This window comes from Camponotus floridanus, unplaced genomic scaffold (assembly GCF_003227725.1).
Source record: "Camponotus floridanus strain SB8 unplaced genomic scaffold, Cflo_v7.5 scaffold113, whole genome shotgun sequence".
NCBI lineage: Eukaryota > Metazoa > Arthropoda > Insecta > Hymenoptera > Formicidae > Camponotus > Camponotus floridanus.
The window spans coordinates 496,073-514,171 of NW_020229230.1; the positions used below are offsets into that span (position 1 = coordinate 496,073).

At 33.5% G+C, this 18,099-nt stretch overlaps 2 protein-coding genes across 3 annotated transcripts; one reads left to right on the forward strand and one right to left on the reverse strand.

The window, feature by feature from the left end:
• LOC105249289 lies at positions 1 to 12,126 on the forward strand. Its single transcript, XM_020026934.2, has 3 exons — positions 1 to 4,650; positions 8,420 to 8,580; positions 10,645 to 12,126. Exons 1-3 carry the CDS (start codon positions 3,672 to 3,674, stop codon positions 10,702 to 10,704), a joined length of 1,200 nt encoding a protein of 399 aa, XP_019882493.2. The 5' UTR covers positions 1 to 3,671; the 3' UTR covers positions 10,705 to 12,126.
• A 66-nt stretch (positions 12,127 to 12,192) lies between these two features.
• Positions 12,193 to 17,708, reverse strand: LOC105249290 (hypothetical protein). 2 transcript variants are annotated; one of them, XM_025414845.1, is made up of 8 exons: positions 17,142 to 17,708; positions 16,008 to 16,091; positions 15,884 to 15,932; positions 15,721 to 15,802; positions 15,508 to 15,645; positions 15,206 to 15,397; positions 14,945 to 15,111; positions 12,193 to 14,861 (listed from the first exon to the last, which is right to left on the reverse strand). In XM_025414845.1, the coding sequence occupies exons 1-8, from the start codon at positions 17,238 to 17,240 to the stop codon at positions 12,670 to 12,672; spliced, it is 3,003 nt and encodes a 1,000-aa protein (XP_025270630.1). In that variant the 5' UTR covers positions 17,241 to 17,708; the 3' UTR covers positions 12,193 to 12,669. The 2 variants fall into 2 exon arrangements, with proteins under 2 accessions (XP_025270630.1, XP_011252930.1); XM_011254628.3 differs by lacking the exon at positions 15,206 to 15,397.
• Between the last annotated feature and the right edge of the window lie 391 nt (positions 17,709 to 18,099).

Consider the following 18,099-nt stretch of genomic DNA (forward strand, 5'->3'; position numbering starts at 1 on the left):
GTGTGTGTGTATATATATATATATCTCGGTGTACCTTTTTCTTCTGTGCCTTTGTTCTGAACACCTTTGTTGCGTGTAAACACCTGTTCCCGCGTCTCGCACCGACAACAAACGCGCACCGCTCTCTGCCACGGCAAGCCTTTGCTTTTTGAACGTTTTTCGGGGCACCTGTTGATACGACCGACCTACATAACACACTAGCTGCTGTCCACATTTATGCTCTGTCACTCCCGTCATTGTTGTGCGGCCGATCGGTCATCGCGGGCATCGGTATCTCCGAGGTTGGTCCGGGATGTCTTTTCCGCTCGCGCGAAAGCAAATATTTTGCGCGTCGTAGTTTCCCGAATCGGACCCGAATTGGATCTTGCGTGATTTGAATCGTGGATGAGAGAGGAAATTATCCCTTTGCTCGAGTGTCCATCAGTCGTTTTGCGTTCGACCAGTATTTAATTGTCGCGAAAATTTTTATCAAATTTTATTAAAACATCCTAGACACGCGTTGTCACATATTTAAAGGAGCATCGTCGTGATTGAAAATTCTTCTCGTATTAAATAAATTTAAAATATTTACAAATATTTTGCACGTCGTAGTTTTCCGAATCGGACCCGAATTGGATCTTGCGCGATCTGAATCGTGGATAGGAGAGGAAATTATCCCTTTGCTCGAGTGTCCATCAGTCGTTTTGCGTTCGACTAGTATTTAATTGTCGCGAAAATTTCCATCAAATTATTGAAAAATCCTAGACACGCGTTGTCACATATTTAAAGGAGCATCGTCGTGATTGAAAATCCTTCTCGCATTAAATAAATTTAAAATTTTTACAAATATTTTGCACGTCGTAGTTTCCCGAATTGGACCCGAATTGGATCTTGCGCGATCTGAATCATGGATAGGAGAGGAAATTGTTCCTTTGCTCGAGTGTCCATCAGTCGTTTTGCGTTCGACCAATATTTAATTGTCGCAAAAATTTCTATCAAATTATTGAAAAATCCTAGACACGCGTTGTCAAATATTTAAAGGAGCATCGTCGTGATTGAAAATCCTTCTCGTGTTAAATAAATTTAAAATATTTACAAATATTTTGCACGTCGTAGTTTTCCGAATCGGACCCGAATTGGATCTTGCGCGATCTGAATCGTGGATAGGAGAGGAAATTGTTCCTTTGCTCGAGTGTCTATCAGTCGTTTTGCGTTCGACCAATATTTAATTGCCGCAAAAATTTCTATCAAATTATTGGAAAATCCTAGACACGCGTTGTCACATATTTAAAGGAGCATCGTCGTGATTGAAAATCCTTCTCGCATTAAATAAATTTAAAATTTTTATAAATATTTTGCACGTCGTAGTTTCCCGAATCGGACCCGAATTGGATCTTGCGCGATCTGAATCATGGATAGGAGAGGAAATTATCCCTTTGCTCGAGTGTCCATCAGTCGTTTTGCGTTCGACCAATATTTAATTGCCACAAAAATTTCTATCAAATTATTGGAAAATCCTAGACACGCGTTGTCACATATTTAAAGGAGCATCGTCGTGATTGAAAATCCTTCTCGCATTAAATAAATTTAAAATTTTTACAAATATTTTGCACGTCGTAGTTTTCCGAATCGGACCCGAATTGGATCTTGCGCGATCTGAATCGTGGATGGGAGAGGAAATTGTTCCTTTGCTCGAGTGTTCATCAGTCGTTTTGCGTTCGACCAATATTTAATTGTCGCAAAAATTTCTATCAAATTATTGAAAAATCCTAGACATGCGTTGTCAAATATTTAAAGGAGCATCGTCGTGATTGAAAATCCTTCTCGCATTAAATAAATTTAAAATATTTACAAATTCAAACTCAATTCTCGCACATATCTGGGGCGGACCTTTCCGACGTGGATAACTGATGATGTCGATATTCCGCGATTACTCGTCCGGAACTTGGCGCACAGATGTAAATCCAGTTTTAACAAATAATATAGCGTACGAATAAAGTTTAAATTTTACAAGATTACAGAAAATTTCGCAATTCTCGGATAAACGGACACGTTCCGCTAAAATGACTTAGCCAAGTTGCGCCTTATTACGATCGCGAGGTGAAACTTGGGCCGATTATTTGCAAGCAAAACGCGATGATCATCTATTGTAATTTCGATCGCAATCACGCCGCTGGCGACGTAGCTCGGGTCCTCGTTTTGTGCAAGGGAACATACGCTCGGGCATATTCGATGTACGTGAGAGGAAAGGGAGATAGGTACGTGAGACAGAGAGAGAGAGAGAGGACGAGTGTAAAAGAGGGGTTGGGTGGAGCGAGAAAGAGCGGATGGTGAAGGAGAGCGGCAAAGAGTGGCAAGGTAAGCGGATAAGGAAACAACGCGCTCCGAGGAAGAGGGTTCTCTCTCTTTTCGGGGAGACGGTGTAGCTTTATCGGCAAAACGCGAGCGTTGGGTGGCACGTTTGGTCGACGTTTGGTCTAAATGTTGTTTAACACTCTCGAGCACCTTTATATATACGCATATCTATGAGCACGCACGATGAGCACCTCCGATACCACCTCCACACGTCGCAGCACTCTCTGTTGAATATATATCCTGAGAAAACAAAAACCAACAAAAAAAAAAAAAAAAGAAAAATACCACCACGAATCTTTTTGTGTTCCTGGCACCTGTGGTCGTAGAATATCGCACATTGTTCTCTATTAACGACCTGATTTCAGGACAGGTGTGCGCTTTATCACGAAGGGAAAGCCAAGGTCGCGGCTACTATCATGGACTACCGAAAGTGAAGCGTATCGATTAGAGGAGCGAGCATAACGCAATCAAATGTCAAACGTGATACACCGTACGCTCGAGTCGGCGATTTATCTCCGATAGAGAGAGAGAGAGAGAGACGAAAGAAAATAAGAAAGAGAGAGAGAGAGAGAGGGGCCTGCTCTTTTTCCGAGGCTTGACGGAATCGCGGGTCCCAGAGTCTGGGACATGCTAGGAAGAGAGAGAGAGGGAGAGAGATCGCTCTCTCGACGCAGTTGCACGCGTAACACCGTTGCATTTTTTATGCAATAGCCGTCGGCTGTGTCAAAATACATCGCCGTTCGTGATTTTTTATCAAGTTTATCCTCGATCTTCTATTCTTCGCCCCCTCGATATCAATCTCCCATCCACCTTGTACCCCCCCCCCTTCACACACATACTCACACACACAGACACATACACACACACAAACGCGTACACGTACACGTACACACGCACACACACTTACATACGCATATATACAAGTACTCGAATACAATACACATATACACCTACGCGTTCCATCCTCAGCTTCCCAGTGTACCGCGAGTTCAAACGAAAAGTCGGCCTAACTCAGAATCGCTACAGACGTGCCTTTAGACTGGCAGTGAGTAGTAGACAGCTAAAGAGAAGGAAAATATAAGAAAATAAAAAAAATATAAACAAAGCATATCATTGCTGTTCACGTAGGTCAATTATAACACCACGTTCGACTGCATATATCGAGTGCGATAAAAAAGTGGTGTATACAAAAAGGAGAAGAAAGAAAGGGGGAGATATATATATATATATACGTAGATACATATATATAGAGAGATAGAGGAAGCTAGAAAAAAAAGGAAAGAGAGAGAGAGAGAGAGAAATAGAGGAATAAAACGGGACATTACTTAAGAACGTTGATGATTTGTAAAATGGCGGTTTGCATGTTCTGGCTTCTCACCTACGTGGGACAGGGACTGGATCTGGCGGTGGGCAATCGACCGGTGATCATACAGGTGCAGGGCACACAAGGGCTCGACTATCGTCACGGAAGCGGTAGCGGTATCAGAAAGAAGAGCGAGCTGAGCTCGGTAGGCAGCAACTTGTTGCACCTCAGAATATACCCTACGGACGGCAGTCCCCACATGCGGGACGATCTGTCCAACTGGCTGGTATTCAACGACGAGCCACGGATAACGTCGTGGTCGCCCGCTGGGATGCTGATCGACGACATGGTGAAAGAGCCGCGCGAGCTCCAGAACGTCTTCTTCGCCCTGTCGCCCGCCGTCCTCAACGTCCTCTATTCCGAGTACGTGACGTCGTCGCAATCGTCCCAGGGGATCGCCGCGACCGAGCCCTACTTTCCCCACGACGAGGGTAGCAGCAATCATCAGCTGATCGGCGGCGGCCGACAGCGGGCGAAGAAACGGCGCATAGGCTGCCGACATCCGCGAGGTCCCCTCAGCGTCCTGCCGCCGATCCTGGTGTGCGACGAGGCCGGTAGAAAGACCACCGGCCCGGCGACCGCCGCCGCCGCCGCCGCCAACGTCCTTCAGGAACCCAGACAATCCAAACAAGACGATCTCTACGCGGAGCAGAGATTTAACACTGCGACGAGTACGAAGACTGATCCCGCGCGCGCCGAGGCCGGCACCACCCTTAATTTACCCACGAACGGCGGCTTCGTCCCGAACAGGGCCTTCGCCTACGAGACTGGCAAATTACCCGGTAGCAAGCGGAATCAGATCACGGTCGGACGGCGTTCGATCGACGCACAACGGGAGTCCCCGGGACACCAGGCTCAAGCGTCCTCGGTGTCCTCGGCCGGAGCGAGCATCGCCTCGCAGCTCATGCTGAGGTCCATCCGGGGAAGTATACAATACGACGTGCCGCAAATCGGTAAGTTGTGTCGTCTCACTTGTATATTCGCGAACAGCTCTGGGAAAAAAATATGTGCAACGACGCGAAATTTAAGGATGTTTTGTAGCAATTTTTCAAATATTGAGAATTTAAGGAAAATTGTACAGAATGTCCTTACATGTGTTTAGAATCTTCTGTACAATTTTTTAATCGATTCATTAAAGCGTTTACAAGTTATAAGGATTTTAATTCGCACCGAATATTAACATGTGTTCTTATGGGAAACGTATAACCACGTCGATTCAAATGACAAAAGCACATGGAAATAATATTCAGAATTTGTTGAAAATTTGCAAAAGTTTAGATACAGAGGAAATATTTGGTCAAATAATATTATACGAGTACTAACTGGTTAAAAAGATATTAAATATAATTCAATCGAGTTAGCCATGTATCTGTCACAAGGCGAAATTCTCTGCCAAAAGTTAATCATTTCGATTAATAAAATTCGAAATATTTCATTAAAAACGCAATAAATATTAAAAAATACATCTCTGCACCGTAGCTAAGATCAAATTGTAATATTCCACACAATTTCTCATGCTCAAAATACACCAAAAAGTGGATATATATTCGTCAATATTGATCTTCAGCTACTTTTTGATGGGATTGTACATACAAAAAATCCTTAAGGATGTTTTTTACCTATTTTCAAAATATTGATAATTTAATGAAAATTGTACAGAACGTCCTTACATTTGTTTAGAATTTTCGATACAATTTTTAAATCGACTCACTAAATCGTTCACAAGTTATAAGAATTTTAATTTGCACCGAATTAACATGTGTTCTTATGGGAAACGTATAACGTCGATTCAAATGACAAAAACACATGGAAATAATATTCAGAATTTGTTTAAAATTTGCAAAAGTTTAGATACAGAGGAAATATTTGGTCAAATAATATTATACGAGTACTAACTGGTTAAAAAGATATTAAATATAATTCAATCAAGTTAGCCATGTATGTGTCACAAGACGAAATTCTCTGCCAAAAGTTAATCATTTCGATTAACAAAATTCGAAATATTTCAGTAAACGCAATAAATATTAAAAAATACATCTCTGCACCGTAGCTAAGATCAAATTGTAATATTCACACAATTTCTTACTCAAGATACACTAAAAGTGGATATATTCGTCAATATTGATTTTCAGCTACTTTTTGCTGGGATTGTACATACAAAACATTCTTAAATTTTCGAAACTAAAGAATATTTATAGAAAAATTAAAATTATTATTAAAATAATTAGAATATAATTAGAATGATTATAGAATTATTTATAACATAATTAATATAGAGAATTCTTATATATCATATATAAGAATTATTAATTTTTCATAATAATTATAAAATTATTAATTATTAACTATTCTTTGATTTTATTATTATATTATTATATTATTATCTTATATATTTATTATATTATTTTATAGTAGAAACGTATTATTTTCATTATATTATTATATAATAGAAACATATTATTTTTTGAGTACATTATTTTATATTATTTTATATCATTTTGTGTGTGTATAATTTTTATTCTTTTTTGTACTGATATAATTTATACAAATTTTACCTTTTTATGTCTATTTTTTTTTCTTTCTTTCTATCGTGTAATAATTTTATAGAATTTTTAAAACATTGCATTGTAATCCAATTTCGTAAACAGTTACATGAATGAAAGATTGATTGCACTATCTGCGAAAAATCATAAATTAAACAGCCTAAACGCTTATAATTCCGTTTAAGAGAATGTCAGTTCATTAATCTGCTTCAAATACCATAATATTTTTAAATAATTCTCTGATAATAAGCGTGAACTTTTCTTTTTCATACATGAACACATTTCAACTTTGATAAAAAAAATGTTCTTCTTGTTGTTCACGCGTAAAAGAATGATTAGATTAAAAGGAGCTGAAAAAGTTTGATTTATGTGAAATTGGATAATGTGATAATTTGTAAAATAGAAGGATTATCTAAAAAAATGAATTATTATTTTTCTTCTTTTTCTTTCACAATTTTTAACATCGCAATAGCTTCTTGATTTAATTAAACGCCGAATAGATAGTTGAAAAGCATCGAATAGGAAGAAATTTATTTTAACGCATTTTAATTCTAACAATAAATAAAGAAAGCTCTCTTCTTTGATTCTTAATTGTTTGTTACATATTAGAATTAAATCGAATGAATAAAACCAGAAAGAAATTCGGGATTTCGAAGAATAACGCAAATTTTTTATTCCAAATACTAGAAATTTACGAGAGATAATAAAAGAAATTTCTACTAGTTTCCTCTTTAATTCATCCATTTTTAAATAATTTAAATAAAGAACTCAATGATTTAGGAAAAATGCAGCCATTTGTTTCCAAAAATAAATATAATCATGATATTTATTGAAGTGTCAAGAGCTTATTATCGAAATTCCATGCGAACATTTCAAATTAATCTCATAAAATCCCCGTAAATCTACGTTTGTGGAAAAGATACTTTAATTTCGAGTGAAATATGAACTGAACAAGAGTGTATGCGTGTTATGAATACGCACGACACATGAGTTATATGGCCAAAATGGTCTATAAATCCAAATGAAAAATGTCCGCGTGCAAAAATATAGACAAAGCGTTTCTGCAAATAAAGAAAAAGTGATGAAACGCTATAGCACGACACGCCGTGTCCCTCCCAAATTTATTGATCCAACGGAAGGCCGACGGCGAATCTCGCGACAAGAAGAGGAGGGCATATCCTTTTCTATAAAACGGTATTCGCTAGAATCTAGAGAGTCGTTGAGAAGCGTGCAATATGCAGAGAAACTTTTTTTTTTTTTAAGAAACTCTTAGAATAACCATGGGCAGATTCGCTTTGAAAGGAGGGAAATGTTATAAAAACGTAAAATAAAGTATGTTGGAACGTTGTTTTATCTCATACCGATCTTGTTAGGTCACGATATATAAAGAGATAGGTCAGATGTATTAAATGTTAAGCGTCCATTTTGCTAAACTAATCTCAATCAGCTTACAATTAGTGTTGAAAATTACACGCGTTGACCCACATATTCTCCCTTAGATACATGCATTTGGCATTATATTTACTGCTCAAGGTATTATTGCTCGTCCTACGCTTCGAGAGAAATTTTCTTATTAAGCAAAGCAACAGAGAGAGAAAATTAGGTGTAACTACATTTAACTCCGAATATGTTTCGCATACAGGCTTTTGAGATGCATTATCATGCATAGGTAAATAATACAGAGGATTCGTCAATTGGATTTAATACTAAACACACCGTGAAAATACGAGCTTGTATATGTTCAGATTAAAATGTATATATGCTTAGATATTAATAACTACATTACTGAATATTCTGTATAGTTGTCATAATTAAAGCCGATCAAATTTGCATTGATTTAAATCGTCACAATTAAAGGAATTTCATGTCACGACGATTCTCTCTCTCATTTTCCTACATCTTTCGATTTTCTAATTCTTTACAATATTTCAATTTTTGATCAAGAGAAGAGAGGAGAATATTGAATAACATTTATCCATGTAATATTTATATATACTTTTACTTATACTTTTTATTATATACTTATATATAATAAATATAATATTATTTTTATTACGTAATTTTTATTATTTACTTACACTATTTACAATTATATATTTTTTCATATTTTTTATTTTTCTATGTTCAATATAATTCTAGAACGGATTCAAGGAGAATTCTTGGCGATTTTTATTTATAGAATGTCCAGTCTCCGAAGACGGAATGGAAAGATTCGCTTGTCCGACTGCGGATAGAATGGGTAGATATCATTGCATCGACGATCACGTCCTGTGCGACGGTTTTATAGATTGTCCTACAGGCGAGGATGAGGATAGACAAGCTTGCATGTTTTATAAAACCGTGAGTACAATTGATCATTTTTATTTGCTTTACATTTCTTCTTCTAGATATATAAAAGCGAATTTCAATTACTGATTTTTAATTATTTTTATAAAAGAAAAATTTGACCAAGGTATGACTTGCACTTCTTTTTTTTTAAATTTGATAATATATCGTATATATATATATATATATATATATATATATATATATATATATTTTATCGCCTATATTTGTCTATGTTTAAAATATATTTTGGAAATGTATATAAATTCTCAGATGAAAATCTAAAAAATATCGTGAGCAAGTCTATAAAAATTGATATATATTATTGGATTACATGATATATCTTTTTTTAATATCCATTTAATATTAGATTTTATGATTCTCTCTTTCATTTATTCTTTTATAAATAAAACTCTAAAAATCGCTACCTAATTTTGTACTATTTTACATTTATAATTAACAAAACTCGATTGTTATTATAATATAAAGTATATTTTTCCACAAACTTGATTTTCATTTTTCTCTTATATATTTTGTCATTTGAAATAAATATACATTTTACATTTATTTATTTATATCTTAAGAAAAAAAATGTAAGTATAAAAATGTGGAATTCTATTAAAAAGGCAGTGATGGAGATTATGTATTAAAAAAGAATATATATTAGAAAAATTATAGTAAGAAAACTTTCATCAAATAAGTTAATAAAGTAGCAAAGTAATAAACGAAATAAATAGGAAAATATTTAAGTAGATAATATAATTTAAGTTTAAATCTCTGCTATGTTTCTTCCAATAACATCCAGACAAATGTGGAGAAAGAATTTCTGTACTTTTGAAAATGCCATTTTAATTTTCACACGTTGCTTGATCAAATAGATAACTTTGTGCATTGTATAATCTATGTAAATCTTTGCTGAACTTTTCAAGTGATTTTCCTTACAAAGTTCAAACGAAAGTGGAGACATGTATTTGCGCTAATCGTGAGTGTACTAACAAGAATCAGTGTTCTAACTCACCAATAGCATTTTCCGTAGTTTTGAAAACGAGATGGAACGCAATCTTTTTGATAATTTATTATCTATTTGGAAATATCGATAAATTTTATATTTTTTTATAGTCAAGGAATTGTTATCCATGTCAAGGAAATGTCAAGGAATTGTCTATCAATGATATAGGAAGGGAGTGGGGGCAGAGATCCTAATAAATTAATATATATACTTGACATCTTTCCAGAAATATACATATACGATACGACAAAAAATATAAAAACTTTTTATTTTTAAATATATAATACTTGAATTTAAATTAAGAATGACAAAAGGCTAAATAACAAAAGTATTAGTCAATTATTGATACTATACACTAATATTGAATTTGATAGAATTTGATTAAAGATAAAAATTGTGGAGATATAAAAAAATCTCAATTATTAATTATAAATTAATTACAGTTAAATATAACGCTTGAATTTAATCAAGGTCTTTTTAAGGATAAATTGTAGAATCAAGTAGTTAAATAACAAAAGTATTATTGATACTAATATTGAATTATTGATACTAATATTGAATTTGATTGTATTATTGATACTAATATTGAATTTGATACTAATATTGAATTTGATAGATTTTGATTAAAGATAAAAATTGTGAAGATATAAAAAGATCTCAATTATTAATTATAAATTAATTACAGTTAAATATGTAATGCTTGATTTTAATCAAAATCATTAATTACAGTTAAATATGTAATGCTTGATTTTAATCAAAATCATTTTAAGGATAAATTGTAGAATCAAGTGGCTAAATAACAAAAGTATTATTCAATTATTGATACTAATATTGAATATTAAACTCGATAGAGTTTGATTGAGGACAAAAATTGTGGAGAGATGTTATATAAAAAAAAAAGGTCTCAATTATTAATTATAAATTAATTACAGTTGAATGTGATACACAAACAACGTGTAGGAGGAAGAATGAACCATTATGGATAGTCATCCGTAGCCTTCGATTTCTTTTCCTAGCTTAACAATATGTCCTAGTAAACGATAATATAATCGCATTCCGATATGTTTCAGACGAAAGCGCATCTGGACGTATTAGCGGACGCTATACTACGATGGGCGAGGGGACGCTAATTCCCTCTTTGTTGATGATGAATCTCCAATCTGTACATAAAATCACAAGTCTGATACGTCTACTTCTTTATATATATTCATCGATATCTTTTTCTCCTACATTAATCTATTTTCCGGAAACTGTTTTCTCTCTATGTTTGGCGCATAGAGACGTTCATATTGAAATCAAACTCAGGGGAAAGTTAAGATGAACCGTCTCTCTCTCTCTCTCTTTCTCTATCTATCTATCTATTTCTCGCTCTGTACTTCTCTCTCTCTCTCTCTTCCTCTATCTTTTCCATCTCCATCTCTTTCTATCCCTTTCTCTTTCCCAGAAATGAATACGGCCGCTCGATTTAATTTCCGAGAGGACACGGCATGGTTCTAATTACACTAAAAAAAAAAAAAATCGGTTAGCAAGGTCTATCTCGTAACCAAAATATCCTCACATAAAGTACAAATTAAGGTGTCCGAACTTTTAGGATGTTATAAATAAAGTTCGTAAGAGAGTTATGGCATTTTAACGCCGCTGTGTATGGCGCACGAGAAATATCCGACTTGAAATAATTTCAGTTCTAAGCATATCTATACCAGTTAATATATACCACACAGATGATGTATTACGATTTCATATATTGAGCGATTTCCGCGAGATCGTACTAACTCTTTAACGACTTTATTTTGGTATACAATAAAGTAATTTTGAAGACTGAGAACTATTTACTTCATTCCCAGAGTAAACACGCGGCCTCGCGCCGAACCGATAGGAACGAACGATCGTACCGTTTGGCAAGGAACGGGCACGTGTACCTAGAGATTTCCTCCTAGAGTACTTCCTAAGAGATTGTAAAAGAAATGTACTCATGTTTTTAATCAAATCACTCCGCAATCACGACGTTGACGCGCATATAAAACAAACGTAATGCATAATTAAATGAAACTCAATGTCGATCCGGTCTTCTGGTATCGCCTACCGACACGAAGAGACGTCTCCTTCGCCTTGTGTGCACGCTCCATGTTTTTTCGTCATCGAATATATCTCTAAATACTTCATTTATTTCGAATTTACGAAAAAGATGTCCGCGAATAAAGACAAGGTAAATGCTTTCATCTGAAAAAAAAAGAAAAAAAAAAGAGAAAAAAAAAGAGACCCTATGATTAATTGCTAATTGCGCTTCACCAAAACCAGCTCCGAGGAGAGTACCGAGTTAGGAAATATTTAGGAATTTATTAGAAAGCCATTTGCTGCCGTGTATACACTTTGCGTTCTGCGAGATATTTATTTACAAGCTATTATCACACGTATTCTCAGAAATTCACAAATATATGTATCGATATTGCTGTGAAATTGAACGAAAATGAATTTCTCCTATGTTAAATATTTGATGTCCAAGAATTATGACTTAACGGTAACATAATAATACATATATGTTCCAACTATTACAGGTAGTTTTGTATTTTCATTTTCCATACCACACAAATCAAATATATGAATTATTCGTTAAGAAAATATCTGATATTAGCTCGTATGCATAGACAGATGAATAAGGGAGAATTTTTATATAAATTATATTAAGCTTCATCTCAAACACATCCTTTCTACAAGGTATTTACAAAAATATATTGCTTCTATTCAGGCTCTTTTCTTACGTTTTCACAAAATAGAATAACTAATTTTATAAGCGTATAGATTTCTTGCCTTTCTAAATATAACTTTAATCTTAACAAGCACTTGTACTTTGCAATCTGTTTCTTCAAAAATAATTAATGCTTGCATTGCTTTGTACTTTATGATAAATCACATTATGATGATTGCACACTTATTCTTATTAGAATTTTGAAAAAGTTCTAAATAATAGATTGCGAGTTAAAGTAAACTATGACAGAAAAAAATGTTTACAAATGTTTAAATGTTTTACAAAAGATTGATTACTATCCTTACATGTTACAAGACTAGCAAAATTACAAATTATTCAGTTTGCGATACTACTGCTTGCATAAATGATATTTCTTGTGGAAATACAGTTCTTCTGTTTGAGCATTTGGTTTTACTAGAGTTATTATTTCTAGTGGAACATTTTCTCTAATACTATTATCACTTATATATATGGGAATTCGTTGGATATCTGAATTGTTGTTTACAGCTACATATTTTATAGGCTGAGTGATATTTTGCACAGAGTGATGCTGATCGTCGATCATTTTCGGGTACGTATATGCAGAATTTTTTTTTGGCTCCACTAACAATAATGACACATCAGTGGATAAATTAATGCAATTATCCATCTTGTTATCGCGATCTTCGTGTAAAATTCTGGGCTGCACTATCGTCTGCACAGCTCCCTTATGAAAATGATGCTCTTGCGAGGCATTATGTTGACATCTGGTAGAATCCAAATAAATATACTGTTCATTACAATGATTTAAGTCAATTTGATTCTTAGCGCATTCTACGTCTGCTTTGTTAAATATTTCTTTACATGTAGATTCTCTAAATCTTTGGTCAGGTTGAATAATCTGAGAGAAATTTAATGTCGAGGACGGAATCGCTTTTGCGTTGAAGAGAATATTTTTGTTCCGATTATGCAGACTTTTTTCCAAAAGTTCTTGCTTGGCATCGTTGTTTTCACATATATGTAATTTGGCTTGTTGAGCTGGTAATTTCGTTGATTTTATATTGAAATTACAAGAATTTGCGTCTCGCAAGTTAATTGCATGATAATTATGTGAATGAAAAAGTTGGTTTTTTACCTTCGACAAAACTTGTTCTCGTCCTCGAGTTCGTTCGGTATATGCATTTGTATTATATAAAGTTTCGAAAGTCTGCAAAGAGTCATCGAATCGACATACTCTGTTTCTTCCAGTCAATTTATTGGAATGCATATTTAAATCAAATTTTTCTATTAGTGATTCTTGTGACTCTTTTATATTCATTAGTGATTCCTGTGAATCTTCCATGTTCATTGATTCAATCCGAGGTTTAAACATTTTCGTTCCATCATGAAAAAATTGTGAATTTATTATACTAGGTGTAGGAAAATTTTTAGCTCCATTTGGAAATTGTGCTTCATAAGATTCTTTTGTAATATCGTTGTAAGGAGTTATCCTTTTTTGCATCCAATGGAATTTATTTTCCTTCTGAGATGTGTCTTTTATTAAAGGAAATGCGATTGTGTGATTTTCTCTATATTTAGGAATTTCACTATCGATTTTAAAGAATGAAGTCGATGATACTTGTGAAACATCTGAACAAGCCTGATATTTCATAGACAAATCAGGTAATTTCACAGTTTCCAATTCTTGTTTATTCTTTTGTTGATGAAAAGAATCAACATAAGCATGTCTCTCATTATCTCTTTTATTATTTATATTGATTCCAAATTGCTTGTATAATTTTTCTGCATAGTTCATTTTATAAAATAAATCATCATTTTTCTGGGCAGAGTGATTATCCTTCATAGCAGTGACATGATTATATCTATGAATGACAGGTCGTTTAACATTCTTTGCATTGCACTTATTTATTACTCTGTTGGAGAAATTAATTGGCGATTTTTCACAAGTATCTCTTGATAAATATTTCTCGGCGAGTAACAAATCGTTTGAAAAAGTCAAAATTTCTGCGTGTTTCCTGTTATCAATACATTGTAAATTTTCATGATCAGAAAAATCGACATAAAGATTATTTTTGTTATGTCGTTTATTTTTCGAAGGATGATTAATATAATGCTTCTGGATAGAATCTTTTTCATTCACAGAATTTACTGTTCTCGGAGATTGATAAATATGTGCTGATTGTTTTGAATACTGATTATCATCATTCTTGCGATTTCTTATAATACAGTCATTTATATCATATGTTTCCAAAGTCTGCGATAAACAGGATATAGAATCATAAGGCTCTACATTATCACTTTGCATCGAATGGATTTTGTCATCTTGCTCAGGTATATCTTCCAGTAAAAAAGGTGAGATCGTGCGATTTTCGCTACATTTAGGAACTTCATATTCGATGGCTGGTGACATTTGCGAAGCATCTGAATACGTACAAGCTTGGTTTTCTACAGACAATGCAGATGATTTTACGGTTTCTAATTTATTTTTTTCACGTAAATATCGTTGACGTAAAGAATTAGAATAAGTACATTTCAGTTTTTTAATTGTTGTTGTAAGAGGATCTAAAATCATTTAATGATATAAATTTTGATGATGTATAATCGAGTTTTATAATAATTATATTCTTTCTATATATGTAACATACCTGATTGATAATTTTGTAAAAAGTCTCCTCCAAAATTTACATCAGAGATCATTTTACATAGGTCTTTATAATGATTCAATGCCTTAGATATATTTTTATCATCCCTATGTGTTTGTTGTATTTTGTCCTCATTTACTCCATTTTCTTCCACAAAATTATCAAACATTCTGTGAAATAAATATTTTATTTTATAAATACATTCTGTTCTTTTTTTATTGGATCTAATAATTAAATCAATAACAATATAATTTATGGCTTTACTCTGTCTGAGTGGTAGTAGATTTTGATTGTTCCTTATCATTTTGAAATAATTTTTGCTTATACATATTTTTTTTTTTATCAATATATTTTGATTCATTATTAACATTCTGTTTTTCCATTTTATCAGAATCTAAGTTTTTACAAAAATTTTCTTCATTTTTCTTTTTAGCAAGATGCAACTTCTGATTTTTACTGCAATATTGATATATGATATAATTTTTATAAAATATCTTTTCTACATCTATTTAGAATAATGACACATGTTAACATTAAAATAAATATTACTGAATCAATAAATGTACCTTTGTTTCCTTTTCAAAACGGGACTTTGCTCCAGGATACTGTTTGGTGTCCAGAATTTTAAACTATTTTTTACAAAGTCTTTATTCGATTCCAATTGTTCAGTAGTTTCATTATAGGTTGAAGGTCCTTCTGTATATCTGTAAAACAAAATATGTTTTTAATTTCTATTTACAATTCATTGCTTTAGATTTCAAATTTGGTAATGCGCTTACTTGACTTCTGGAGTGTCGCCATTAAATAATTTTAATGCATCTGCTTTTAGCCGAGCTCTATCAAATGTACTTTCCGATGTTTCTATTATAGAACATTAAAATTATTAAATTTTTATTCTTTTATTATTTAATTGTCGCAACATACAAATTTTAATATAAATACCTTTGTAGATGTTTTTGCCCTTTGTACCATTCCTATAGATCCCAAAAGCCTGAAAAAAAATCATAAAATCTTTATCTATCTACAATGAATGTAGATTAATATCAAAACTATTAAAGTTACATACAGATCTTGGCAGAAGCCTAGTACAAATCTTTGCTTGCCCTTGCTTTCTTTGTTTGTCTTTCTCACCATTTTTCCCATCGTTATCCTGTAAGAAATTCCTATATATGTATTATTATGCACAAAGATATTATTTTAAAAAATAATCTTTCAAGATGAATTATATTTCATTTCCTTTTATACATTAATTAATTATTATTAATTTATATAAGGCTTTAATTATTTATTATTAATTTATATAAAGTTTTGCTACATTTTATATGTTAAGTCTTTCTTATCTTTTGCAAAATTATGTAAATTTACTAGTTATTTTTCTTTTTGATTACATTTTTGTTTGATTTTGTTATTTATTTGATTTTATTTCTTTTTTCTTTTCCATTAGATTTTTCTATAAATACAGTTTTTTAGGTAAACCTCTCTAGTAATATATAACGTATATTCTTACACATAATTCATTCTTTATCAAATATATTATTTATAACAATTAATAGAAACAATATCAAACATTTTTTGCGCGTTTTGACATAAATTTTTCAATACCAATTGCCAATTGAAGCGATGCTCCGACAATCTTTCGACCCTAACCTAATATTGCTGCGAGGAGAGTAATCGCGTATTTATATCACGATGTCGATCCGGTGCTAAATTAATGACAATACGCTATTGTTGATTACGCGTATCTCTGCGAATCCAATTATCTCACGCGAGCCACGAAGAATCGCAACAATTACACGTACTACGGCCTCACGTGCCCGCATACGTGACACGTGCTAGCGCTTTTCGCGGATCTACTACGCACTACGCGTTACTACGCGAGGGAAGGGAGCGGGGCGGGAGGGGGGAGGGAGGGGGAGACTGACACAACGATCAATATGAATGAACGTGCACGTGTAATGAATATCTTTCAGTACCGCGAGTTTTCTCTATCGAGTATCGAGACACTCACACACACCGGATTTGTTTCCCCTCTTAAAACTTGTCACGCGGATCAATTATTTTCACGATGAACAAATTGTCGAATAATATAAAAATGATATAGAATAATATAAAAATCGATTTCGCGGATCCTGGAGCGGGATCGCGAGGGGACAATATCGCGAGGATACTCGAGAGGACGCGAAAAGACAAGGAAACGTACCAATTTCTTCTTGGCCTTTAAGATCTTGGAATGTATCCTGTCGACGTCCCTTTTGCATCGTTTCCGTTTCGGCATCTCCCGATCGGTGGCCCTCGGCATGATCCTACGCCTTATCTCGGTGCAGGCTCCGGAATTTACGTACGACTTACATCGCGTTGCGCGTCACGGATAGTTGGAGAATTTGCGGTAACAAACGCGAACGCTGCCTCGACGACGACTGACGACCGCCTTCGTAGATATTTTCGCTTCTAGAATAGTACAAAGAGCCCCAAGACGTACTAGTCGTGCTATGGAATTCCAAGTTTTTCTTCTGGTTTTTCTTCGTCCAATGACGTCACGGAAAAAGTCGCGCAGAGGGGGATGTTATTATTTCGTCGTAAACCTTCGAAAGTTTCGTCTTTGAAAGGTGAAGCAGTGGCCAGAGATGAAAAGCGCGACGACCGGATACCTGTTTTTTTGGGAGAAAATATTTTCATTCACGTGATGAACGTATAAAAAGGACAATTAATCGCACATACAGCGGATAATTCGTGATGAGCATTCTCTGATATTTGTATGTTAATATTTCGCGCGGAAAAAAAGATAAAAAATATATTATTTTATAATGAGTACGTCAATTATAACATACGTTCATTTCCTGTTTACGTCAAGTTATCTATATATATTTAAAATAAATTATTGTCTTATAATAATAATAATAATCTCTGTTGTAACTTCTTTCATGTAAGTTGAAACTGTTAAAAAAACTGTGAAAAAATTATATTTATATTTATTTATAATTATTTATAATTATTTTTACATCATTTGCATTTTATAAAATTATTTTAAGTTTAATTTCTTTTGTTATCTATTATGAGATATAAAATTATTTCATTGCAATTTATTAAAACGTGTGTATCGATTTATGATGGGAAAAAGCATAATTTACATTTGGATAATTATATACACGATTTTTTAA